Genomic DNA, 27,391 nt, shown 5'->3' with positions numbered 1-27,391 from the left:
ACCAAGTTTGCAGTTGGTGTGGGATGGTTGTGGTGCTTTTTGTCTTCTCCCTCTTTCTTTTTCTTCTTTCCTCTCTTTTTTCCTTTTTTCTTCATTTTTTTCCTTTTCTTTCATATTTTTCTGTTTGTTCCCCCTCTCTCTCGGTGTTCCCTTTCCCTTTTTCTCTGTGCCTGCATGCATACAGTGCCTCATCAGCAGGTAAGCACCTTGGAAGGGATTTAGTGCCAGCCTTGAGCCGTGTTGCGAGGGCAGTGAGAAACCATTCAGAGGTGCTCTGGTGAGGCTGCTTGAGTGATGCTCATTACCAGCAATTAACTGAACACGAAGTAAGCTCTTTCCAGGACTGGAGTGAGGGCATTGGGAGTTCTCCCATCCTTTTCTGCTTCCCACCACACATAACTCCATGCTGACATTCTTCCATCCCAGCTGTAACTCACATCTTGCCTGCAGTGCTTCTTTCAGCCATAGGCAGCATCCTGGTGTCCAGCCATCACTCATCACCCAGTCTCACCACCCTGACCACGGTTCCACCACCACCACCCCCCAGCACATTTATTTTCCTCTTTCCACTGTGAATCTCAACGAGACAGTGAGCAAAGTGCCTGCTGCTTGTTTGTTTTGACAATTACAGTACAGATTTAATTATGACTCCTCTTCCTCTGCTGCTGCTGAAGGTGGTGTGGTGTGCTTGGTGTAAACAAAGATGTTCTGCTCGTGTCAGATGTGGTTGTGGAAGATGTGTTCTTGCACTGGAGCCTAGTTGCTGAGGCTCAGTTCGTCTGGAGCTGTATGCTTGAGCTCATGTTTTGAAGCCTGCCTGCTGGCAGGAGCAGATGCTGTGCAGATGATCAGCAGGCTGGAGCACCTCCCCTGTGGGGACAGGCTGAGAGAGCTGGGGCCGTTCAGCCTGGAGGAAATAAGGCTCTGGGGAGTCCTTAGAGCTGGTTTCCAGTACTTGAAGTAGGCTACAGGAGAGCTGGGAAGGGACTTTTTAGAAGGGCTTGTAGTGATAGGGTGAGGGACAACAGGTTTGGGCTGTAAGAGGGGAGATTTAGACTGGAGATTAGGAAGAAATTCCTAATGGTGCTTTAGCACCATTTTTTGTTGTTTTGGTCTGCCAAAACTACAACCAAACACATGCTGGTAGAACCACAATGTTTGATTAGGGGGAAAAAAAAAGAAAGAAAAAGAAAAGAAATAACATAAAGTGAAACCAAAATCACCATCCTAAGCAAACAGCCTTCACCACGATGAGGAGAGGTAATGGGCATCAACTTGAGCATATAAACATGAGAAGGAACTCCTCTACTTTAAGGGTGGCAGAGCACTGGAGCAGGCTGCCTGGAGAGGTGGTGGAGTCTCCACCTCTGGAGACCTTCAAGCCCTGCCTGGATGTGCTAAATTGTATGGTCCTGCACTGGCAGGGGGGTTGGACTTGGTGATCTCCTTAGGTCCCTTCCAACCCCTAATATCCTGTGATCCTGTGATAGTGAGGGTGGTGAGACACTGGAACAGGTTGCCTAGGGAGGTTGTGGATGCCCCCTCCCTGAAGGTGTTCAAGGCTAGGGTGGATGTAGTCTTGAGCAAGCTGGTCTAGTGGGACATGTCCCTGCCCATGGCAGGAGGGGTTAGAACTAGATGATCTTTTAAGGTCACTTCCAACCCAAACCGTTCTATTCTGTGACATCTGAGGGGTGGTTGTGGCCAGGAGGAGGTTGCTCTCTTCTCTCAGGTGGCCAGCACCAGAACGAGAGGACACAGCCTCACGCTGCGCCAGGGGAGATTTAGGCTGGAGGTGAGGAGAAAGTTCTTCACTGAGAGAGTCATTGGACACTGGAATGGGCTGCCCGGGGAGGTGGTGGAGTCGCCGTCCCTGGAGCTGTTCAAGGCAGGACTGGACGTGGCACTTGGTGCCATGGTCTGGCCTTGAGCTCTGTGGTGAAGGGTTGGACTTGATGATCTGTGAGGTCTCTTCCAACCCTGATGATACTGTGATACTGTGATCTCTGGGAGCAACTGGGTGAACCTAAGGAAGCTGAAAAAGCTGAAAACTAAGGAAAGAACAAGAGAAACCCACCTTTCTGCTTTGGTTTTGAATTGGGAGCTTCAGGTATTGTGTCAGGAATACAAGAGTGAAGTCTGGGAGCCAGCTCTGATCAAAACAGTGGGTACCTTCTGTCGTCTCCATGACAAGGGGCTGATTTTGTGCTAATCACTTCCTGCCAGTGAAAGATCTGCTGAAAGCTGAGCCCGTTGTGTCATGGGAGAGCAGCTGTGGCATTGTCTTGTGGGGGTGAATTGGCAGTGGCTTTGCATTTCATAATGGGTGGATGAGGAATCACAGACACGTGGCTCTCGGAACATCACGGAGCGTGCGGTGCACGTTCGGCACAAGGCTGATTCACAACAGCATTTCCAGAGTTCTGGAGTGGTAGTTTCCCCCCATCCTGGGCACTGGTGAGGTCACACCTGGAGTACTGGGGTCAGGTTTGGAGCCCTCACTCCAAGAATGACACTGAGCTGCTGGGGTGGGTCTAGGGAAGGGCAACAAAGGCTAGTGAAGGGTCTGGATAACAGAGCTGGTGAGGTTGTTAAATGTGGGGAAAAGAAGGCTGAGGAAAGACCTTATTGCTCTCTACACCTCCCTGAAAGGAGCTTGGAGCGAGGTGGTAGTTGAGCACTGGGGGGACCTGGGTGTGGTCTCAACTGAGCGGACCAGTAGGGCAGAATCCCCCGACCCTGAAATTGTGCCAGGGGAGGTTTAGGTTGGAGATGCTGAACAATTTCTTTCCCACAAGTGTGATCAGGCATTGGAACAGGCTGCTCAGGGAGGTGGTGGAGTCCCCATCCTTGGAGGTGTTTAAGAAGCCTGTGCACATGGCACTTGGGGACCTGGTTTAGTAGGCATGGTGGTGTTGGTCTATGGTTGGACTTGATGCTATTATGATTCTATGATTCCCATCACCCAGCACCCGCAAGTCATTCTCCTCAGGGCTGTTCTCTATCCTTTCTCCATCCATCCTGGATGTGTGCTTGGTTGTGTTGCCTGTGGGGAGCCACGCAGGTTGGTGTCCCTGCCAGCCTCTCACCCTGACCTTACTCACCTCTCGGTGCAGAGAGCGTGGCCCAGCCTGGCTGGCTTGCAACCCAGGGAGTGTTTCTGAGATTTGCCTTACGTCTTCTGGGTATTTTTATCTTCTGCCTCAATTCTAACGGCCTCCTCTGAGTCATCTCATGCCTAGTTTAGATTTATGCTCCTTTCTACGCCTACTCCCAGCAAGACCTGGATCCACCAGGCACAGCCTGCTGCTGGCCTCGCTGGAGTCACGCGGGACGGTTGTTATGGCACCGTGTGGGCACTGGCCCTGGAGCTGGGGGTATTGATGGGTTTTATCGAGCAGCCCTTCGAGTGGATGAGTGTCCAGAGCACAGCCACTCAGAATTCATCATCAGTGAAGAGGGTGATTAGGGGGCAATTTAATTACTGCTTGTTTGTGTAGCAAAACGTGCAGAGGAAAAGCAACCTTCCCTGAGCTCCCTCTGAAGATGAGCAGCTGTGCCTAGTGGCAGGACAGGGGTGAGTGGGCACAAATTGGAACCCAGGAGGTTCCATCTGAAGATGGGGAGAAAGTTCCTTTGTGTAAGGGTGCTGGAGCCCTGGAGCAGGCTGCCCAGGGAGGTTGTAGAGTCTCCTTCTCTGGACAGATTCCAAACCCACCTGGACGTTGTGATCTTGGGCACGCTGCTGTGGGTGCCCCTGCTTGACTGGATGATTCCAAAGGTCCCTTCCAGCCAGATCACCCTCTGATTCTCTCAGTCTGTGAATGACAGTCTTCTCCTTCAGCCAGCACTTAGGGAAGCAGTTACTCCTTCCAGTGCCACAGCTCACAGGCAAAAGTGTCTTTGCTCCAGGAAGGTTTGCAGGATCTTGGTTTCATTTCCACCTGGATGAAGGTTGTGAGGGCCAGCATAGCTCCTGTCAGAGCTTGTTGTTGATGTGCTGTCATCTTCTGCTCTCCTTGCACAGCCACATGGTTTCTGTCTGTTTAATGAGCAAAGTGCTCTCCCGGTGAGGACACTGGGCAGCTGCACAGCTCCCTTCAGTCCACATGGTGGGTATGGTATTTATGATGGAGAGATCCAAACAGGGCCCATCTGTTCTCTCTTATTAAGCTGTTCACTTTGTAGAGAAGAGAACATTTCCATGTCTCTCCTGGGATGTTCAGATGGGAAGATGAGGGTTTGGAAGCTGTTTAGTGTTTTCCTTTCTCGAGTGGATGGGGGCACATGAGAAATCCCAGGAAATCATGCACTTGGTGTTCCCAAAACACCAGGCTGTTAGCACATGATAGTGCTTTCAGAGACCTTCTGGTGGCTTTTCAGTGTTTATGGAGCTGATCAGAAAGCTGGAGACAGACTTTTGAGCAGGGCCTGTTGTGACAGGACAAGGGATGATGGTTTGAACTCAAAAAGGGAGATTCAGACGTTTCTCCCTCCTCTCCAGTCTGTATGTCGTGAGAGCCTGTCCCAGGTTGCCCAAAGAAAGACCACTGCAGGTCAGGTTGTTTGGGGCTGTGAGCAACCTCCTCTAGTTGCAGATGACCCTGTTGACTGCAGGGGAGCTGGTCTGGATGACCTTGAAAGGTCTCTTACCACCCAAACAAGTCCAGAGTTCTCTGACCTGTGCTCATGCGTGGCTGTCTGTTCTGTACATCCTGGTGGTTCATGGTGACCTCTCCTATGTGCCAGCTCTGGGGGGAGCACCAGTTTTGCCCCGGTAACTGGTGACTCTTTTCCAGTTACCAGAGTTGTAGTGCAGAGCTGCCAGATGTGGTAACATCAGGCAGAGCCATTGTGCTGTAAGCGTGGCTGGGCTGGGGTGCTCATCAGGAACAGTGTGGCCAGTAGGACAAGGGAGGTTATTCTGCCCCTGTACTCAGCACTGCTCAGGCCACACCTTGAGTGCTGTGTCCAGTTCTGGGCTCCTCAATTCAAGAGAGATGTTGAGGTGCTGGAAGGTGTCCAGAGAAGGGCAACAAAGCTGCTGAGGGGCCTGGAACACAAACCCTATGAGGAGAGGCTGAGGGAGCTGGGGTTGTTTAGCCTGAAGAAGAGGAGGCTCAGGGGGGACCTCATTGCTGTCTACAACTACCTGAAGGGAGGTTGTAGCCAGGTGGGGTTGGTCCTTCTGCCAGGCAACCAGCAACAGAACAAGGGGACACAGTCTCAAGTTGTGCTGGGGGAGGTCTGGGCTGGATGTTAGGAGGAAGTTGTTGGCAGAGAGAGTGATTTGCATTGGAATGGGCTGCCCAGGGAGGTGGTGGAGTCACTGTCCCTGGAGGTGTTGAAGCAAAGCCTGGATGAGGCACTTGGTGCCATGGTCTGGTTGAGTGGCTAGGGCTGGGTGCTAGGTTGGGTTGGATGATCTTGGAGGTATGATTGATTCTATGATTCTATCATGGATGGTGGCTCTGCTTCCCATGGGCAACCAGGAAGGTGATGACTGACTCAGGAGGTGTCAGGGAAACTGGTGTTTGCCCCCCCTCGGATCTCCTCTGCTGACCATGCCACGCTCTGAACATTCCAGCCACTGTAGACCAGGCTGAAGTGAAGCTGCTGAATGGAGAGTTCTGCCCTGTGACCTGGTTAGAAATGGTTGGTGCAGAAAGCTTTCAGAGATGGAGGAGGAGTTTGTTACCAGAGGACTTTAATTTTGCATCGAGCTAAAGGGGAGCAGAGTCAGATGTGATCAAGAGCCAGCTAGAAATAGTCCAGAGCTAACATCCCACCGATGCCTCTGAACGTACCAAAGGTTTGTGATTGATTGCAGGGGAAGCAGCACTGGAGGCTAAAGTAAAAGAAAGGTGTGGGAGATGCAGCAGGTCACAGAGGAGATGATTTAAAGGATCAGTGAGCTGAGAGTTGCTAAGAATAGGGCTCACTGGAGACAAAGCAAGGTGTCAGGGAGTCTGATGGATGCTGCTGCAGATGCGGTGTCTCCAGTGATGGCAGCAGCAGGAGTGAGGAGGAATTGGGAAGAAATAGGTTAGAGAGCATCTCTGCAAGGAGGAAAGTTGTGTCTGCAACTGGTGGGCTTTGAGCAAAGTGAAGCAGCTGCCTGGGGAGGGACTGGAGGAGACCACTGCTGGTGACCAGGGCCTTTGGGGTGATCTATGAAGACTGGGTGAGGGACTCAGGTTTTTTGGTCTGGGCCAGACCAAAGAGAAGGGACACTTTCTTCTCCAGCTCCATTGGCAGTGGAACAAATGACAACTGATGTAATAAACAGGAAGGAAACAGTGTTTGGATGTTGTGGAAGACTTCCCAGCAGCTTGGACAGCCAGCTTGGTGGGGCAGGTTTCCTGGGTTCCTGTGGCACAGGGAGCAGTGCTGCTGAGGTGCTTCAGGTGCAGCACCACGCTGGGAGCCCAGGACAGCAGCTGGCTTCTGGTGTCTCAGGAAATCTACTGGGTGGACAACTGAGCTGTGCAGCTCCTGCACCTTCCATTTTCTCATTTTGGTGGTTGGACTCTATGCTTTTAAAGGTCTTCTCCAACCAAAACAAGTCTGTGAAAGCAGTTCTATAACTCACACATCAGATTTTGGTTCGTCTCTGACATCTAGAAAGCTGCAAAAGGAGCATGAAGGTTGTGATATGAAATAGAGGCAAGGTCTGGCCACATTTTGGATGACCCTACTCTGTTCTGGAGAAAGTTGGGTTTATTGCTAGTAATTGGGCTAAAAGGAAGACTGTTTAATCCTGGCCAGCCCAACTTTCCAGGACGTTGGGTTCTAATAGGCAGATCTAAACTGGTCTTAGCAGAGGAGTCTGACATCATCTGGCTGCTTATTAACTGTTAAACCTGGTGTTGGGGACTCTTTTGGCAGCTCAGGCTGTGTTGCCATAGTTTCTTTGTTAACAGAACAAGGCATTAATGCATTCTGAGCACTTCTTGCCCAAAAGACATTAAAAACACCTCCTGCAGGAACATACCAACTGGAACTCATTACAAGGCGTAGGCAGAGCTGGCTTGCTGGCTGCGGACAATGTCACATCCCCACAGCTCTGCCTCGCTTGGCTGGCAGGACACAGGTCTGGAGCTGGAGCCTACCCTTGGCAGACCTTGTTGGGCAGCAGGCTTGAAAAGGTGTTTTGTGTGTTTAGACAAACAAACCAACAAAGAGGAAGTTCCCCACCAGCAGCACTCACGTTTGGCAGGGCACCCTTGGGGACCCTCAAGGACCAAAGAGGACAAGGTCTGTGGGACTGGGCAGAACAGGTCTCCATTCCTGGCTCAGGTACCATTCCAGGGAGCAGAAGGCAAATTATCCATACCCTTGTCATCCCTTCTTGCTTTGTTAGCCTCCAGCATCTGCTGTGGAGCACATTGCATGCTGACAAGGTGTTGGTGAGCATTTGGGAGTTGAGACCTGTACAGCCACACAGTGCCTTGTCTGGATCTTCTTGAGGACTCCACCACCTCCCTGGGCAGCCCATTCCAATGCCAATCACTCTCTCTGCCAACAACTTCCTCCTAACATCCAGCCTAGACTTCACCCAGCACAACTTGAGACTGTATCCCCTTGTTCTATTGCTGGTTGCCTGGGAGAAGAGACCAACCCCACCTGGCTACAGCCTCCCTTCAGGTAGTTGTAGACAGCAATGAGGTCAGCCTCCATGCTAAACACCCCCAGCTCTCTCAGCCTCTCCTCATAGGGTTTGTGCTCCAGGCCCCTCACCAGCTTTGTTGCCCTTCTCTGGACACCTTCCAGCACCTCAACATCTCTCTTGAATTGAGTAGCCCAGAACTGGACACAGCACTCAAGGTGTGGTCTGACCAGTGCTGAGTACAGGGGCAGAATAACCTCCCTTGTCCTACTGGCCACACTGTTCCTGATGCAGGCCAGGATGCCATTGGCTCTCTTGGCCACCTGGGCACACTGCTGGCTCATCTTCAGCTCCTCTCTACCAGTACCCCCAGATCCCTTTCTTCCTGGCTGCTCTCAGCCACTCTGTCCCCAGCCTGTAGTGCTGCTTGGGGTTGTTGTGGCCAAAGTGCAGAACTCTGCACTTGGCCTTGTTCAGTCTCATCTCATTGGCCTCTGCCCACCCATGCAGCCTGTCCAGGTCCCTCTGCAGGGCTCCTAGCTTGGTGTCATCTGCAAACTTACTGATGCTGGACTCAATGTCCAGGTGGCTTTGGATGTCCTCCAGAGAAGGAGACTCCACAACCTCTCTGGGCAACCTACTCCAGGGCTCCAGCACCCTCACACCATACAAGTTTCTTCTCATGTTGAGGTGGAACTTTCTGTGTCCCAGCTTATACTTGCCTCTATTCCTGCTGTTCTCCTCATCCTTGGGATGGAGGAATGCAGGGGGATAAATAGCATGGCACAAATTTACGTCTTCTCAGATGACAGTCATCAGCTTCAGCCTGAACCTACTAGGGAAGAATCAGTGGGAGCTCCACGCAGTAGTAGAAGGCTTTTGTGAGTAATGACAGGCTGAGGGGAGCTGCAGTGCTGGGTAGTGACAAGTGGTATTTTTTCCATGTTTTGTTCAATATTCTAAATTACAGACTCATTAAAAAACATAAACTGGGCAGATATGGAGCTGCCTAAGCTGCCAAACAGGAGTCCCCAGGGACCTGGAGAGCCCTGCAGGATCTGGATGCATAGCATCCAAGGTGCTGGAGTCTTGGAGCAGGCTCTGCAGAGAGGTTGTGGAGTCTCCTTCTCTGGGGAGCTTCCTTCAACATGCAAGCTCCTGCATCTGACTCAGTCCAGTCCCAGGCTGGGTGCAGAGTGAGTTAAGAGTAGCTCTGAAGAAAGAGACTTGGGGTGTGATTGATGAGAAGCTCACCATGAGCAGGCAGTGCCCTCATGCAGCCCAGAAGGCAAATGGTGTCCTGGGCTGCATGAAGGCGAGTGTGGCCAGCAGGGCAAGAGGAAGGATTCTGCCCCTTTGCTCTGCTGTGCTGAGACCCCACCTCAAATCCTGCATCCAGTTCTGGTGTCCCCATCATAAGGACACAGAGCTGTTGGCATGAGCGCAGAGGAGGGCTACAAGGATGATCCAAGGGCTGAAACACCTCTGCTATGAGGATAGGCTGAGGCAGCTGGGGTTGTTCAGCCTGGAGAAGACGCTGGGCTGACCTCATAGCTGCCTTCCAATACATGAAGGGATCCTACAGGAAGGCTGCAGAGGAACTTTTCATAAGAGTGTCTAGAGACAGGACAAGAGGGAATGGTTTAAAGGTGAGGGAGAGTAGGTTTGGAGTGGATCTTAGGAAAAAGTTCTTCAGTACAAGGGTGGTGAGACTCTAGAATAGGCTGCCTAGAGAGGCTGCGGATGCCTCCTCCCTGGGGGTGTTGAAGCCTAGGCCAGATGAGTCTAGTTGAGAGGCATCCTTGCTAGTGGTGAGGAGGTTGGGGTAGATGATCATTAAGGTCTCTTCTAACCTAAGACATTCTGTGATTCAAACCCACCTGGCCATTGTGATCCTGGGCAAGCTCCACTGTGCTGGCATTCTGGAATCACCAAGCAGGCTGTGTAGTTATGTCTGGTGTTTCACCATAAACAGGAGGAAACTTTCCCAGCAAGAACTTGCTCCAAGGAATGCCGAGGCCAAAGTCTGATTGAACAGAAAGTTTCTGCCTCCTGTAGCATCTCATCCCACTTTTCTGAGCTGTAGAATTCTGCAGGTGGATGGTGAATGGTGAAGTAGTGAGTGATGGAGAGGAGGGCAGAGCACGACTCATTCAGGTTTGTTGTGATTCCCCCGCGAGTCTCTTGACAGCTCCATTCTGTGCCTGGGGAAGTGCTGTATGAGCTCCAGAGCTCATGGCTTAAAATATCTGCTGGGAAAGCAGCATGCCAAGAGGAGCTGAAAGGCAAGCAAAAAAACTTTGAGAAATGCAAAACTTATTTTTCTCACCTTTTTTTTCCTGCCCATGGCCCCATGACTGAACTGAGGATGTGGTGGGACTGGTGGGAGTTGGTCTCTTCTCCCAGGCAACCAGCAGTAGAACAAGGGGACACAGTCTCAAGTTGTGCTGGGGGAAGTCTAGGCTGGATGCTAGGAGGAAGTTGTTGGCAGAGAGAGTGATTGGCATTGGAATGGGCTGCCCAGGGAGGTGGTGGGGTCACCGTGCCTGGGGGTGTTGAAGCAAAGCCTGGATGAGGCACTTAGTGCCATGGTCTGGTTGAGTGGCTAGGGCTGGGTGCTAGGTTGGGCTGGATGATCTTGGAGGTCTCTTCCTACCTGGTTGATTCTGTGATTTTGAAGGTGCAAGGACCATGGTTTAATGGCCATAGTGGTGTTGGGTGGATGGTTGGTCTTGATGAGCTTAGAGGCCTTTTCAACCCAAACAGTTCTGTGATTCTGTGAAGGCGAAATGCAAATAATCTGTCCTCAGTGTTGCTCATGGTGCAGTGGTTGCCTGATATGCACCACAGAAGACATGGTCCAGCTGTGAGGAAACAGGACAGAGTAGACTGTGATGCAGGAGGGATTTGTGGCAGTGGTAGAAGCAGGTGAGAGGAGCAGTCTGTGCTTTTCTTCCCTGTGCAGGGAAGATTCCAGTGGTAGAAGGAACATCCAGTGGTGTCCCACCTGCCTGTTCAGACTGTGATTTCTTAGGGGTGGTTTAAGACCAGGCTGAAAGAGTTTGTGCTCCACAGGTTTTCCAGTAAGATGATGTATTTAGGGACATCTGAGGTGTAGGCTTGGCAGTGCTGGGTAAATGGCTGAGGCATAGACTTGGCAGTGTTGGGTTGGTGGTTGATGGCTCAGGGGTAGCCTTGGCAGTGTTGGGTTGGTGGTTGATGGGTGGACTTGGCAGTATGGGGTTGATGGTTGATGGGTAGACCTGGCAGTGTTGGGTTGGCAGTTGATGGCTCAAGGATAGGCTTGGCAGTGTTGGATTGGTGGCTGAGGGGTAGACTTGGCAGTGTTGGGTTGGTGGCTGAGAGGTAGACTTGGCAGTGTTGGGTTGGTGGCTGAGGGGTAGACTTGGCAGTGTTGGGTTGGTGGCTGAGGGGTAGACTTGGCAGTGTTGGGTTTATGGTTGGACTCAATGATTTCAAAGCCCTTTTCCAAGCTGGATGATTCCATGCTTCTCTCTATGTAGGCTCTGGCAGACAGTCGCCCTCCATTCATTCCATGAGCAGGAGACTTGGCTGCTCCTCTAACGATGAATCCTTTCCTCTCTGTGATCCATTATGGTCTGAAGATAGCTCCTCTCCATTATGTGGAGACAGACATATCCCTTCTAATGGCTTTTGGGCTATTTCTGGATACTATTAAGCTAATTTGGGAAACATTCAACCTCTCTCTATTTCTTAATTGAGAGGAAGCACATTTTGAACAATTTTTTGCTCCCCAGGAGACAGGAAGAGTATTTGTCTTTGGGGACTAAGGAGAGAACACCTTCAGTTCACTGAATCCTGTCTGGGAGGAGCTTGAAGTACCAGGTGTGAGCCTGAGGGGATGGAGAGGTTTTGGTTTCATTCAGTTGGCTTATGAATTTGATAATATGAATTTGGCACTGGTGAGGCTGCACCTCAAATCCCAGGTTCAGTTGTGGGCCACTCATTCCAAGAAGAACGTTGAGGGGCTGGAGCAGGTCCAGATAAAGGCAAGCAAGCTGGTGAAGGGTCTGGCAAACAGGTCTGGTGAGGAACAGCTGAGGGAACTGGGGTTGTTTAGCCTGGGGAAAAGGAGGCTAAGGGGAGACCTGCTGTCTCTCTACAACTCCCTGAGAGGAGCTTGGATCTTGTTCTGCTATGTGAGGTCTGGTCTGAGTCAAATACAGGGAATATAGAAGGTGTCCTTGTGTTAACTGGAGCCAGTTTCTGAACAGCCACTGATTGTTCAGTGTTCATGCCCATGTCTGCATGGAGCAACACCATACCCTCACATTCTGAGCATTAGGAGCATCCCTATTGCCCAGCTGCTTGGCTCACACTGTCCAGCTGCTTGGTTCACAGCACATCTTCTACCAGACACGTTTTGAGGTGCTACTGAGACTTTGCTTGCCAGCAAAAAGATGTTCTGTCTGAGGTCTGCTTTTGCCTCCTGCACCTCACTGAGCTCAGGGCCCGTGGGGTTGGACTAGATGACCTTTAAAGGTCCTTTGCAACCCAATGCATTCTGTGCTTGTATGCTCAGCTCCAGACTGGCCACGGCTGGCAGGGAGAATACCTCAGTGGTGAGCAGGAGTGAGTCTTAAGTTAATTATTACCCAAGAAAGGCTCTAATTCACTAATGAGTAGTGTGACACTCTCTCTCTTTGCAGTACTGCTGGGAATAAGTGTCACCTGCTGTGACAGCAAGCTGTTCCTGCCACAGCACCGTGGTTAATGGCCTCAGACTTCGCAGTGGTCTTCTCCAACTTTCTCTGGCTGGGCTGGAGGAGTGGGAAGGATTTTACATGAATTAAAGTGTCTCCAGCAGGAGCTGAGTACCACCATGCTACAGAGTGAGTGGGAGGAGAGGGATGTGGATTTGTGAGGGAAATTAAACAGGGATCAAGTGTGGTGGAGGGGATGGGAAGGACGGGAGAGGACAGCTTATTGCTGGGATCTGGCTAAACCTGAGTTTTCCTCTTGGGTATGATTCCATGGTCATGATGTCTGATGGTTTCACAAGAGGTGAATTCTCTGCTTGAAGAAATGGCAGCCACAAAGAATTTAGGTTTTCCAGAAGGAGAAGGCTGAAGTGATGCTCTGGGTGACACCCAGATACCGAGACTCACACAGAGCACTTGGGGTCAGTCCTTGAGCAGTAATGCAGAAATAATTCCAGATGAGTTGCTTGTTCAGAGGATTTGACTCTGAGGCTCTTCTCATGCCTGTGTGGGAGATGCTGGAGATGCTTCTGTGCTGGTGGGAGGCACCATCTTTTGGTGGAAACCTGGGGCTTTAGGAGGTGTGGAGGTGAAGAAAAAGAGAACCAGAACCTGGCTCTGCCTCTATGGCAGATGAACTGTGGTTGATCTTGTGGTCTGAGGGTGGCAATATGGTGAGGCTGGCTTCAGCTGGAAGGGGCTTCTCAGCTGTTATCTGAGATAACAGCCTTGCAAAGCTCTGGTTGGATCCTGTGGGTGCACATGGCTTGGTTGGGTATGAAACTGTCTGGCTGTCTGAGGCAACCAAAGAGTGGTGGGGAATGAGGTTGACTCCAGTTGATCACTGGTTGTGTCCCCCAGAGCTCAGTGCTGGAGCTAATTCTCTTTAAAGACTTTAAAGCCACAGAAATGCTTAAGGAAGTTGAACATCTTCCTCATGAGGAGTGGGAGCTGGGACTCTTTAGCTTGAAGAGAAGAAGACTAAGGAGTGACCTCATTCATGTTTATGCATATGTGAGGGGTGAGTGCGAGGAGGCTGGAGCCAGCCTCTTCTCGGTGATGCCCAGTGACAGGACAAGGGGCAATGGGTGGAAGTTGAGACCTAGGAGGTTCCATGGGAACCTGAGGAGGAATTTTTTCCCTGTGGGGGTGACAGAGCACTGGAACACACTGCCCAGGGAGGTTGTGGAGTCTCTCTGAACAAATTCAGGAACTGTCTGGATGCATTCCAGTGTGATCTGCTCTAGGTGATCCTGTTCTGGCAGGGGGGCTGGATCAGATGATCTTTTGAGGTCCCTTCTAGCTGCTGACATTCTATGATTCTATAACTTCATCAATGATCTGGATGAGGGGATTGAGGGCACCCTCATTCATTTTGTATGTTACTCTAAATTGGGTGGCAGTGTTGATCCTCTGGAGGGTAGAAAGGCTCTGAAGAGGGATCTGGCCAGGTTGGATCAATGGGCTGAGGCTAATGGGCTGAGGTCCTGCACTTGTTTCACAGCAGCCTCATGATTACTTAAAACTTGGGGCAGAGTGGTTGGAAACTGCCTGGAGGAAAACAACCTGAAGCTCTGGTCAACAGCAGCTGAAGGTGAGCCAGCAGTGTGCCCAGGTGGCCAAGAAGGCCATCAGCACCCTAGCCTGGATCAGCAGTAGTGTGGCCAACAGGACCAGGGCAGAAATTTTCCCCCTGTACTGGGCACTGGCAAGGCTGCATCTTGACTCCTGGGTTCAGTTTTGGGCCTCTCACTCCAAGAAGGACATTGAGGGGCTGGAGTGTGTCCAGAGAAGGGCAACAAAGCTGGTGGAGGGTCTGGTCTGGAGAACAGGTCTGGTGAGCAGCAGCTGAAGGACCTGCGGTTGTGCAGCCTGGAGAAAAGGAGACTGAGGGGAGACCTTCTGGCTCTCTACAGCTTCCTGAGAGGAGCTTGGAGCCAGGGGAAAGTCGGTCTCTTCTCCCAAGGAACAAGTGACAGAGCAAGAGGAAATGGCCTCAAGTTGCCCCAGGGAAGGTTGAGGTTGGAGATTAGAAGTAACTTCTTGACTGAAAGGGTTCTCAAAGCCTGGCCCAGGCTGCCCCAGGAGGTGTTTGGATCCGCATCCCTGGAGGATGAGATGTGGTGCTGAGGGACATGGTTTAGCCCCAGCCTTGCAGAGTCAGAGAATGGTTGGAGTCAACTATCTTAGAGGTCTTTTCCACCCAAAGCCATTCTGCGATTCTCTGCAGGTGTCACTGAGGCTTTGCTGGCAGTCTCCAGCCGTAGCAGCCCCAAGCTGCTCTGCTGGGTGGGGTTTGCAGGAGATGTGAAGTCAGGGCACACTGTGGGCTTGGCGTGATGGAGCAGCATGAAAAATGCAGGTGGTTTAAATTTGGCCCATCCTCACGTGGAGCAGAGATGGAAAATGGGGACTGAGAGCTGGGAGGAGCATATAGAGAGTGTGTTAATTCTTCATGGGGTGAGGGTGACCTAGTTCTGAAGTCACTGCCGACTGCCAGCTTTCAGCAATGGAAATGCATTTTCTGAACAGTGAATAATTCAGTAGCCTTGCAGTGATTGCCAGGGAAGGAGAAGCTCTGCCATGAGAGGCAGCCTGCTTTGGAGCAAAACAGGCTCTTCTGCAGGAAGGCACCATGGATCCTTTGCATCCTCAAAATGCAGTCACTCAAAGAAGTTTCCTGCTGAACACGAGAGCAGCCCTGCCAAAAAGGACTTGGAGGTGCTGGTGGGTGAGAAGCTGGACATGAGCCAGCAATGGGCACTTGCAACCCAGAAGGCCAATGGCATCCTGGGCTGCATCAAAGAAGTGTGGTCAGCAAGCTGAGAGAGGGGATTCTGCTACTCTGCTCTGCTCTGGGGAGACCTCACCTGGAGTGCTGTATCCACCTATGGAATCCCCAACACAAGGAGGACATGGACTTGCTCTAGAATGGGTCTAGAGGAGGCCACAAAGATGATCAGAGGGCTGCAGCACCTCACCTAATAGGGACAGGCTGAGGGAGTTGGGGATGTACAGCCTGGAGAAGAGAAAGCTCCAGGGAGACCTTAGAGCTTCATTTAAATATCTAACCTGGAGGAAGGCTGGAGAGGGGCTGCTTATAAGGATCTGTGGTGATAAGACAAGGGGCAATGGTTTGAAATGGGAGCAGAGGAGATTTAAGTTAGACATCAGGAGGAAGTTCTTCACAGTGAGAGTGGCAAAATACTGAAAGAGGTTGCCCAGGGATGTGGTTGAGGCCCTGTCTCCACATTCAAGATCAGGCTTGATGTGTCCCTGGGCAGCTTGATCTAGTTGGAGATGCCACTGCTGACTACAAGGAGGGTTGGACAAGATGAGTTTTGAGGGCCCCTCCAACCCAATGCAATCTGTGTAGTTGTGCTCATCCTCAGGACAGACCTGAGGGCCTGAAGCCATTTGCACTGTCAGATCCTCAGAGGTGGCACTGCCACTGTTCAGTACTTAAGCTGTAGGCTGAAATGAGGTGGAAGGTGAATGTCTGGTGTGTGGCTTCCCTGGTGCAGTCAGAACCCTGGGGCGAGCTCAGTCAGTGGAAGCAGCAGAGTAGTTCTGGTATAAACCTTGCACTGCGAGTTCAGGGTCTGAGTGAAGCTATCCTGTGGCACCCTCTCCATGCTCTGTTAGGCAGGACAGAAGAATGGCCAGTGCTTTAAAGCTGTGCCAGAATGTCCCAGCTTCTCCTCCTTTGCCCCATTTGGTGTTTCATTGGCACCTACACAAGTCAGCCTTGAGCCCAGCAGCTCCGTGTGGAGTTGTTAAACTCACAGACTCATAGAATGGGTTGGGCTGGAAGGGACCTTAAAGATCACTTAGTTCCAACCCCCCTGCCACGGTCAGGGACCTTTCACTAGGTTGATCAAGACCATGTCCAGCCTGGCCTTGATTTGGTGGAGAACAGTCAAGGAGTAAATCCAGTCTGGTGAGCAGCAGAAACAAATTAAGTCAATATTTAGCTACCACCGAGAGTGACCATTTCTGTTAGAATCAACTTGTCTAAACCAGTTGAGCTTTACGAAGGCTCTTGCTGCTGGCTGCTGGCTTTGTGGCTGGCACAGCTCAGCCCTGAGCACACAACACAACCCCAGGATTTCACGGGGCACCTCAAGTCAGCCAATTAGCAATGCTGACATATGTTCTGAGAGCATTAACTAACCTTTAGCAGCTGTTTGTTGCTCATGTTGTGCTGCTCTAAACACGTTCTGCAGAGATGTTAGTTTGGGGGCTTTTGATTATGTTGGTTTGGGTTTTTGTTCTCCTGGTAAATCAATTTCAGTGACTTGAAATAGTTTTTCCCTAAGATGTAGAAGTGGGAGAAGGAAAAAAAAGCAGCAAAAAAGGAATGGAGCAGCTAAAGGCTGGAGCACAGGGCCAGTCTGTCAGCTTGAGAAGAGAGCTGAAGCTGGGACTTAATTAGCTTTGCTTTCAGAGGTTCATAGAATGCTTTGGGGTGGAAGAGGCGTTGAAGACCATCCAGTAGGCAGGGACACCTACCAGAACAGGCTGCTCAAGGCCTTTTTCAGTCTGGCCTTGAATGCTTTCAATAGCCACAACCTCCCTGGGCAACCTGTTCCAGAGTCTCACCACCCTCATACTGAAGAACTTCTTCCTAATATCCAGTCTAAACCTACTCTCACTCAGCTTAAAACCATGCCCTCTTGTCCTGTCCCTAGACACCCTTATGAAGGCTGCAGCCTTCCTGTAGGATCTCTTCAGGTATTAGAAGGCAGCTCTGAGGTCCCCCCAGAGACTTCTCCAGGCTGAACAACCCCAGCTCCCTCAGCCTGTCCTCATAGCAGAGATGATTCAGCCCTTGGATCATGTTTGTAACCCTCCTCTGGACTCACTCCAACAGCTGTGTCCTTCTTATGCTGGGAACACCAGAACTGGATGCAGTGTTTGAGCAGAGTAAGGAGGGAGAATCACCTTTCTTGATCTCCTGGCCACCATCCTCTTGAGGCAGCCTAGGATATGATCATCAGAGCTAACCTCGGCTGTCGGCAGTGCTCAAACACCTCCCATTGCTGGCAGACCTCTGCTTCTCTAGCCTCGGTGCCAGGCTGGGCACTCAGAAGTCCCACCAAAAGCATGGTCCCTCCTCACTCTTCCTCACAAGAGCTGTTCTCCTGGGCTTGGTGCTGTGAGGGCAGAGACTCGATTCCTCTGCCACATCAGCTTTTCCTTGCACCACCAAAACCTGCATCTCAGCATCAGCTGTTGAGACATGCCCCAGGAAACAAGTCTGGGGTTTGTGACAGTGTCACATGTGAGAAGCTGGGATGAGAAGGGTGTCAGTGCTGGTAGGACTCTAATGAGCAGTGCTTTCAGCCCGCTTGAGAGGATGCTGTGATCAAACAGCTTCAGCTCTGCTCTACTTTAGACTCAGTGCAAGAGTTGGATTCTTAGGGAGGTTTTATTCCAACTAACTGCAAGTGAAGCTTTCTGTGATGGTTCTGCCCCAGAAAGCCTGGAGCTGTTCTTCACAGGAGCAGGTGAACTTGTGTCCATGCTGCAGTACAGCTGTTTATGCTCTGCTGCTCCTCAAGCTTTTCTCTGCCCCTGTAGAACTCTGGGGTGCCTTGTTGGAACAGGCCCAGAGGGCTGGAAGTCCTCTGCTGTTAGGAGAGGCTGTTTGCCTTGGAGAAGAGAAGGCTTAAAGGGTCTGATCAGAAAGCTGGGGAGGGAATTTATCAGGGGAGCATGTGATGATGGAACAAAAGGTTCCAGACTGAAAGTGGAGAGATGTAGATATTGGGAGGAAGTTCTTCACTGGTACAGGTTGCCCAGGGAGGCTGTGGATCCCCAGTCCCTGGAGGTGCTCAAGGCCAGGTCGAATGGGACTCTGGGCAACCCCCATAAATGTGGTGCTGAGGATGTGATGTAGTGGCAGAGGCTTAGCAGCAGTGGTGACACTGTGAGCTCTAGGGGAGCAGCTGGGCTCGATGATCTATCTCAGAGGTCTCCTCCAACCTCAACAGCTCTATGAGCCCAGTTGCAGGTGTCCCTGCTGGCTGCAGGGCGCCAGGTCTCTTCCAACCTTGGTGATACTGTGATACTGTGTGTGTGATACCTTTGCAGGTCCCTTCCAGCCCAGCCCAGTCTGTATCTGTAAGGCTGCTGTGTGTCTGTGCACGATGCTGTGTCAGTGCCAGCACTCTGCAGCTGCTCCCAAGCTGCCCAACAGGTGACCCCACCACAAACCAGAGCCGAGAAAGCTGCGGCAGGCAGTGCCCTCTGCACGTTCTGCCTGGGCACCTGGGGGCACAGGAACCAAACCCAGCACTGATGCTGGCCTTGGGGCAGCAGTTACTGGATTGGGGCAGTCCAGACGTTCTGGCCAAGGTCGGGTGGGGGTTGTCCTCCTGCAGCCAGCCTCCAAAACCCCATCTGACCCCAGCCAGCGGCTGCTGTGAGCGGCAGCTCTGTGTCCTACCTTAGCAGCCTGCCTGGGGACAGCCCAGGCTTGTCTCACACAATCACAGAGTGGTAGGGGTTGGAGGGGACCTCTGGAGATGCAGTCCAACCCCCTGCCAGGGCAGGAGCACGCAGCGCAGGTGGCACAGGAACAGCTCCAGATGGGTTTGGAATCTTTCCACAGGAGGAGCCTCCACTGCCTCTCTGGGCAGCTTGCTCCTGGGCTCCAGCACCCTCACAGTAAAGAAGTTTCTCCTCATGCTGACCTGGAATTTCCTGGGTTCCAGCACACGCCCATTGCTCCCTGTCCTGTCACTGGGCACCACCAAAAAGAGCCTGACCCCCCTCAGATATTTGTAGGCATTGGTAAGATTCCCCTCTCAGACTTCTCAAGACTAAACACCCCCTGGGCTCTCATTCTTTCTTCATAGGAGAGATGATGTTCAGCTCCTGTACTCGTCCTTGTGCCTTCCATTGGACTCTCTCCAGCTGATCACTGCTTCTCTTGCACTGATTCCTGATGGAGCTGCAGAGATTCACTGTCACCCATCCAGTGCCTTCCTGGTTTTACACAACAGTGTAGCTGCTTCCCGGGAGTGTGTTGCAACTCCCGAGTTCCACAGGGGCTCATTATAGCCCTGGGCTGGGACTACAGCTCTAACTTCTGTCATTGTCCACCAGCACTCCCTGGCTTCCAGGCAGTTAATGCTCACTACAGGTCCCTGGCAGCGATCTCCTGCTGTGTTTCCATTGTTCCCTCCCCTGCAGTCTGCTGGGTGGATGAGAACAGGCAGAACAGATCAGGCTGAGGTGATGGAGCCCAAACGTGCTGCTCATGCTTTTGCCAGGGATGGGAAGGAGAGGGGTGGATTCCTGTGCTGTATGGAGCCTTCCCCTGAGAGAAAAATGGGCTTCAAGCTTAGGAGGACTGCTGATGAGATTCCTCATTGCTCCTTGTTCCCTCTCCCCACCAAATGCCTCAGCTTTTCCCTCCACATCGCTTCACCTCATCCCTAACTGCAAATCTCCATCCTGGTCTCCTTGCCCTTCCTGATCTGCTGTTACAGTGAGGTGGGGGTCAGTCTCTTCTCACAAGGAACAAGCAGTAGGACAAGAGAAAATGGTCTCAAGTTGCACCAGAGGAGGTTTAAGTTAGACATGAGGAACGATTTCTTCCTGCCCAAGGTTTGTGAAGGCCTGGTTGCTGCTGCTGCCCAGGGCAGTGGTGGAGTCCCCATCCCTGGAGGGGTTTCAGAGCTGTGGAGGTGTGGTGCTGAGGGGGACATGGTTTGGTGGTGACCTGGCAGTGCTGGGGTAACAGCTGGACTCGATGGTCTCCAAGGTCTCTTCTAACTAAAACAGTTCTGTGATTCTATGCTCTTTTCAGTTCATCCTCCAGTTTTAAAGCTTTGCATTCTGGGTCCTTTCTCTCCTCTTTCTCCACTCTTCTCAGGAGGCTCGCTGTTCCTTGGAAGGTTTTGAAGGTTTGCAATGGTGTCTATGCTTCCCTCACAGCTCTCAGTAACTCTCTGCTCTGTCCCATCCTGGCACTCTAAATCTCCCAATCCTGACATCTGTTAATCCCACTGTGATTTCTTCTCATCCTCAGACTTCCACAACCATTTTCCCTCTGGCCATGACCTGTGCTCCCTCCAACCCTGGTACAGGCTGTCCACCCTCCCTGTCTGTTCCTGCCTCATGCTTTGCAAGGATGTTCAGCTGTTGAAGAAATACGTGGACATGGCAGTCAGGGACATGGTTTAATGGCCATGGTGGTCTTAGGTTGATGGTTGGATTTGATGATCTTAGAGGTCTCTTCCAAATGAAACGATTCTATGGTTCTAAGGTCTGCAAGGGTGGTCTGTCCTTCCTGGTTGAAACCATCTATGTGGTGGCTTTTAGGTCTCAGCTGTGCCTCTCCCTAATGTGGGATGAAACTCCTGGTGTTTTGTGGCATCAGACCTGTGGTTTCTGTGGTTGTGTTGTCATACATCTGTATCAGATCCTGTGGTACTTCCCTCCAAAGCCACTGCACAAATGTCATGGGCAGAGAAATGCTCTTAATTGGAATGGGCTGCCCAGGGAGGTGGTGGAGGCACCGTCCCTGGAGGTGTTCAAGAAAAGACTGGATGAGGCACTTAGTGCCATGGTCTAGTTGGCCAGGGCTGGGTGCTAGGTTGGCCTGGATGATCTTGGAGGTCTCTTCCAACCTGGTTGATTCTATGATTCTAATTGTGTCAACATGCAGAAATACATTGGCAAATACATTGGCAGAAATACATCAGAGACCTTATTGGATCCAGGGAGATGTTATGATGTCCTTTCAGTACTTGAAATGGGCTCCAAGAAAGCTGAGAAGGGACTTTTTGCAAGGGCTAGTAGTGATGGAACAAGGGGCAAAGGCTTTGTGCTGGAAGAGAGGAGATTTAGACTGGAGAATAGGAAGAAATTCTTTCAGTGAAGGTCATGAGACCCTGGAACAGGTTGCCCAGGGAGGTAGTGGATAGCTCCTCCTTGGAGGTGTTCAAGGCCAGGGTGGATGATGCCTTGAGCAATCTGGTCTAGTGGCAGGTGTCCCTGCCCATGGCAAGGGGATTGGAACTGGATGGTCTTCAAGGTCCCTTCCAACCCAAACCATTCTATGATTAATACAATACCAAGTCCAGACGGTGGAACATTTCTGGGTGTCCACTGTGTGTCTGAGGTTTTATGGTAGTTATATCTCCCCATGCTTTCACATGACTTGTACATAAGTGTTCTTCCACCTAAAGATGAGGGGAAACTTGTTTGGTGTGAGGGTGCTGGAGCTCTGGAGCAGGCTGCCCAGAGAGGTTGTGGGGTCTCCTCCTCTGGAGAGATTCCAAACCCTCCTGTCCATTGCGATCCTGTTGTGGGTGCCCCTGCTTTAGTTGGGGGGCTAGACTGGATCTTCTCCAGATGTCCCTTCCAACTCTGGGATTCTGTGGGAGATGCAGAATAAGCATCAAAACTAATGACAAACTTACCAATTTCAAGGCAGGCTTATTCACAATTTTTGCAGAGAAACATTTTCTTCCTTCTCTTTGTTTTGCTGGCAAACAGGAGCTGTGCACTCAGGCTGCTTTGTCCCGTTGGACATTTGTAATTAAGTGAAATCCTAATTACAGAGATGCCAGGGCAGCACCTGGCACTCTCTTGTGGAGTGGGCTGGACTGGGCTGCGTGAGGTTTGGTGAGGTCCAACGGGCGCGTGAGACCCTGGTCCATCCTTCTTGGCAGACGTTACTGGGGATGGGGAACAAAACCATTCCAATCTGAGCAGATCCAAGGCACAGTGTTGGTCTGTTTGTGATTCAGAGTTTGTCACTGGGTGCTGGGGAGCGTGAGGAGGTGGCACATCTCTCCTGCTGAGCACCAGCATCTGGTGTCCAGCAGCTCCACTCCCAGGAAGGTGCCATACTGATACATCTTCTCTTCTGCTGTTCCAACCAATGGCAGAGACATCAGACCAAGCAGCCACATGCAGTTTTGCAGTACATGGCTCCGTGGGTGGTGTCACCACCATCAGTTTGGGTTCTTTGACAGTGGCATGATCTATTGATTTGGTTGACACCAAATCCTGGAGCAGTAGGTGAGAGACAACCTTCTGGAATAGGTTGCCCAGAGAGGTGGTGGAGTCACCATCCCTGAAGGCATTCAAGAAACGTGTGGTCATGGCACTAGGGCAAGTGGTGTAGTGGCCATGGTGATGTTAGGTTGAACTCAATGCCCTTAGAGGCCTTTTCCAGCCCAAACAACTCCATAGTTCTATGATTCTCCTGTCAGCTCCCAGAGAGTGGAGTCTCTGGAGCACTGGGAGATGTTGCAGCGGGTTCAGGGCTGCTATTTTAGGGACAATCACAGATTCTGTAGTGATCTGATGCCTTTTTTAGCAACCCAGCATGTTGTGTGCAGAAAGCAGCACACTGCTACTATGGTTGGCTCCTCACATGCTGGGGGTTGTGTTTCTCTGATGGGGCTGCTGACTAATTCCTGAAGAACATCATGAAACTGAGCCAAGCAGCCAGTGCCTGGTCATCAGACACCTCCTGCCCTTCTAACCTGCAGAACCATTGCATTTCTTCGAGGGGACACCTTTGCCTGGTCCAAGGGGCTGGTAAATATTCCTGTCTAGATTTGCTTCCTGCCTGCTGCCTGGAGCAGGCTCTCGAGATCAGCTGTAGCCATGGAGATGTGGGAATGACACTTTGGGGTTTGTTTCCTCCCAGGCACTGCCTTTTCCCACACGACTCCAAACATGAGAAGAAAGAGCTGTCACAGGCTGCCCTCCCGGAGCGCTCGCAGCGCACGAGCACTTGCAGGGGCTTGGATTGCCAGGGAAGGGACAGGCTTTGAAGGTGCTCACTCCAGCTGGGTGTCCTCTCCTGCAGCTTGGCTTAGGGACAGAAGTTTGCCTGCAGGTGAAAAAAGGGTTGGATCTGCTGCTCCAAGTGCTTCAGCACTGCCTGTGCTAACGGTGTGGGTTTCAGTATAAGCATCCTAGAGAATCATGGAATTGTTTCAGTTAGAAGAGACCTCTAAGATTGTTGAGTCCAACTTGCAGCCCAACCCCACCACAGCCATCAAACCATGTCCCCGAGCACCATGTCCACATGATTTTTGAACACCTCTTCCTACAGGCCTATTCCAGCCTTCAGTGTGGCCAGTAGGACAAGGGAGGTTATTCTGCCCCTGTACTCAGCACTGCTCAGGCCACATCTTGAGTGCTGTGTCCAGTTCTGGGCTCCTCAATTCAAGAAGGATGTTGAGGTGCTGGAATGTGTCCAGAGAAGGGCACACAGCAGCCTTACAGATACAGACTGGGCTGGGCTGGAAGGGACCTGCAAAGGTCCTCTAGTCCTGGCGCCCTGCAGCCAGCAGGGACACCTGCAACTGGGCTCATAGAGCTGTTGAGGTTGGAGGAGACCTCTGAGATAGATCATCGAGCCCAGCTGCTCCCCTAGAGCTCACAGTGTCTCTGCTGATCAGACCCTTTCAGCCTTCTCTTACAGCAGAGGGCTTCCAGCCCTCTTTGTGGCTTCCTCTGGGTCTGTTCTACAGGGGCAGAGAAAAGCTCGAGGAGCAGCAGAGCATAAGCAGCTGTACTGCAGCATGGACACAAGTTCACCTGCTCCTATGAAGAACAGCTCCAGGCTTTCTGGGGCAGAACCATCACAGAAAGCTTCACTTGCAGTTAGTTGGAATAAAACCTCCCTAAGAATCCAACTCTTGCACTGAGTCTAAAGTAGAGCAGAGCTGAAGCTGTTTGATCACAGCATCATCTCATCTCATCATGTTCTGTCATCACACCTGGATGCATTCCTGTGTCACCTGCTTTAGGTGATCCTACTCTGGCAGGGAATTGGACTCACTGATCTCCAGAGGTCTCTTCTAACCCCTACCTTTCTGTGCTCTTTAACTAGGTCAGGTTATTTAGGCTGCTGATTTGATCTGTCAGAGGACCTGACCCCCCAGATGGAAACTACCTGGCCATGGAATGGGATTCACAATGTGCAGAAATAAAGCAGTGCTTAGGAGTTGGATTCTGAGCCCCAGGTAGTCCTGGAGGTGTAGATGGTGCATCTGCCCTTCAGCATTGCTTATGGAATGGACTGGGAGTGTGGGGAGATATGTGGCTGTAGCTGGCCCAGACTCTGTTTTCAGTTTCATTTGGCAAAGTTTGCCCAGTTCTCCTGCAGCAAATGTCCCCTCCCCCCCAAGAGTGACAATAACAATATATTGGACACCAGCCTAACAAAACAGAAGGGTGATAGGAACTCCAGGGGCATGTGTGGGCTTTTGATTCATCCTCAGAGATGGCAGATGTGCAGTTATTTGAGATCTGGGAGTGGGACTCAGAATATTTATGGTGAATTCTTTGCTCCCACTCTTCCTGTATGGTTTTGCTCCCCACTGTCAGCCAACACTGCTTCAGTGCTCTCCTCTGACCATCTCCTGCATGATCTTGGAGGTCTCTTCCAACCTGGTTGATTCTATGATTCTATGATTCACGTTGCATGCCCCAGCCTGTGCTCAGCACTTGTCTTCGCCCATCATGCTGGGGAGGAGATATTGAAGTCCCCTTTCATGGGCAGGATCTCAGGCTAGAATTGTCCAGAGCTGACAGCTGGAGCTGAGCAGGGGGTAGCCCAGCCCAGCACTGAGCTTCTCTTGCAGATGTCCAGCCACTTTGAGGTCACACTGGGCTTGGAATGGGATAAATTTTCAGTTTGAAGGGACCTGTAGTCATTGCCTGAGTCAACTGCCTGACCATGTCAGAGCCAGCTGAAAACTGATGCACATGCTCATAGAGCAGCCAGGGCTGACTGCAAACTGTGTGCACTATGGGCTTTCTCTGCAGCCATGGAACTGATGAGGACAGGAAGGAAGCAAGGTAGAGAGAGGCGTTTTGTATCATGGGAGTCATGCTGGGTTCTTCACACTGGCCTTTTATGTTGACTGTAGCCAGCAAGTCAAGGGAGGTTCTCCTCCCCCTCTACTTTGTCTTTTACTTTATCTGGAGTCCTGGGTCCAGTTCTGGGCTCCCCAGTTCAAGAGAGACAGGGAACTGGGAACTACTGGAGAGAGTCCAGGGAAGGCTACAAAGATGCTGAGGGCCCTGGAGCATCTCCATGAGGAGGAAAGGCTGAGAGCCTGCAGAAGAGCAGCCTGAGAAGAGATCTTCTCAATGCTCAGTAAGAACTCAAGGACCTGTGAGAGCAAGAGGCTGGGGCCAGACTCTTGTCAGTGGTGCCCAGTGACAGGACAAGGGGCAACAGGCACAAACTGGAGCCTAGGAGGTTCTACCTTAACAGGAGGAGAAACTTGTTTGTTGTGAGGGTGCTGGACCCCTGGAACAGGCTGCCCAGAGAGGTTGTGGTGTCTCCTTCTCTGAAGAGTGTGCAAACCCACCTGGACACTGTGATCCTGATCAGGCTGCTGTGTGTGCCTCTGCTTTAGCATGGGGGTTGGACTGGATGATCTCCAAAGGTCTCTTCCAGCTCCCACCATGCTGGGATGCTGGGATAGCATTTGTCAGTGTCTCTGAGGGGCTCTGCAGCTGCAGGACACTAGGAGTTCTCTCACTCAACAGTGAGTAGAAGCAGACGAGGCTGATGTTCAGTCAGGTCACAGCAAGCGTTCAGTAGAACTGGTTTGGTTTGCAGCTGAGAGAAACCCAGCTGCTGTCCTGTGTCTTCTCCAAGAGGTGGTGGCTTTTGATAAAAGCTTGGCCAAGGCTCTTCAGTTGTCTCCTTGTCTCCTTTTGAAAGGTCTGCAGTAAAGCACTTACAAACTAAAATCCTTTTTTCTTTACCTTGTAGTGAACTTTGACCACTTCCAGATTCTGCGGGCGATCGGGAAGGGCAGCTTTGGCAAGGTAGGCTTGACTTTGCTCCTGTGCTTCGTGGGGTGCCTGCTGCTAGCTCCTCGTGGTTTGTTGGAACCATCACAGTGCTGGAATTGGCTGGGTTTTGTTGTCAGATGATGGCTGCTAGGTAAAGGCAGGAAAAATATGCTCAGGAAAAGACCATTTGGCATCGCTCGAATTCTTGGTGTCCTGGTGGAACAGGCGCGTGTGAAACTGGCAGCAAAACTGGGACCAGCTCATGGCAGATCTTTACTCTGTTTGCTCCTTCCTGAGGACAGTGAATCAGAACTTCAGGAGGTTCAATAAGGCCAAGTGCAAAGTCTGCACCTAGATCTGGGCAGCCCTCGAGTCAGTACAGGCTGGGGAATGATGAGACTGAGAACAGCCCTGCAGAAAAGGCCTGGGGGATGAGAAGCTGGACACAAGCCAGCAGTGGGCACTTGCAGCCCAGCAGGCAAATAGCATCCTGGGTTGCATCAAAAGAAGCATGGCCAGCATGTGTAGAGAGCTGATTCTGCTATTCTGCTGTGATGAAATCTTGCCTGGAGTGTTGTGTGCAGCTCTGGGGCCTGCAGCACAAGAGGGACATGAATCTGCTGGAGTGGGTCCAGGGGAGGGCACAGAGGGCTGGAGCACTTCTCCCTTAAGGACAGGCTGAGAGAACTGGGGGTGTGCAGCCTGGAGAAGAGGAGGCTCCAGAGAGCAGCATTACAATATCTGAAGGAGACCTACAGGAAGGCTTTGGAGGGACTGTTTAAAAGGACTTGCAGTGGTAGGGTGAGGGGCAGTGGTTTGAAACTGGAGCACAGCAGATTCGGGTTGGACATTAGGAGGAAGCCCTTGACAGTGAGAGTGGTGAAACACTGCAAGAGGTTGTCCAGGGATGTGGTTGAGACTTCATCCCTGGTGACCTTCAAGATCAAACTTGATGTGGCCCTGTGCAGCCTGCTCTGGTTGGAAGTGTCCCTGCTGACTGGACACAACACCCTGTGAGGGCCCCTTCCCACCTGATGGGATCTGTGAATCGGTGAAGGGTGCTGCATGCTCTGGGTGTCTGCACTGCAGGGCATGGCCAGGAGGATTCTCTGAAGCCCTGGCTTGTTTTCCCACTCAGAAATGAGTTTTGCTGAAAGCTTTTGTTGTTTATTTTTATCCAGTGTTCTTTGCCAAGCGTGTGGGAGAACATGGGAGGTGATGATCAAAGAGTTGGAGAGCTCTGGAA

At 51.5% G+C, this 27,391-nt stretch overlaps 1 protein-coding gene across 2 annotated transcripts in view; it reads left to right on the top strand.

The window, feature by feature from the left end:
* STK32C (serine/threonine kinase 32C) overlaps positions 1-27,391 on the top strand; it is a 77,733-nt gene that overhangs the window by 18,639 nt on the left and 31,703 nt on the right. The window contains exon 2 of one of the 2 annotated variants that reach the window (XM_064145369.1): positions 26,123-26,178. The exons of the other annotated variant lie outside the window; for it this stretch is intronic. Coding sequence (XP_064001439.1) covers positions 26,123-26,178 — 56 coding nt within the window. The remainder of the gene's footprint in view (positions 1-26,122; positions 26,179-27,391) is intronic. 2 annotated transcript variants of the gene reach the window in all.

Source organism: Pogoniulus pusillus, chromosome 6, assembly GCF_015220805.1.
Source record: "Pogoniulus pusillus isolate bPogPus1 chromosome 6, bPogPus1.pri, whole genome shotgun sequence".
In the NCBI taxonomy this organism is placed as follows: Eukaryota; Metazoa; Chordata; class Aves; order Piciformes; family Lybiidae; genus Pogoniulus; species Pogoniulus pusillus.
The sequence above is the reverse complement of the archived record's forward strand: the minus strand, read 5'-3'. Positions and strand labels throughout refer to the sequence as shown.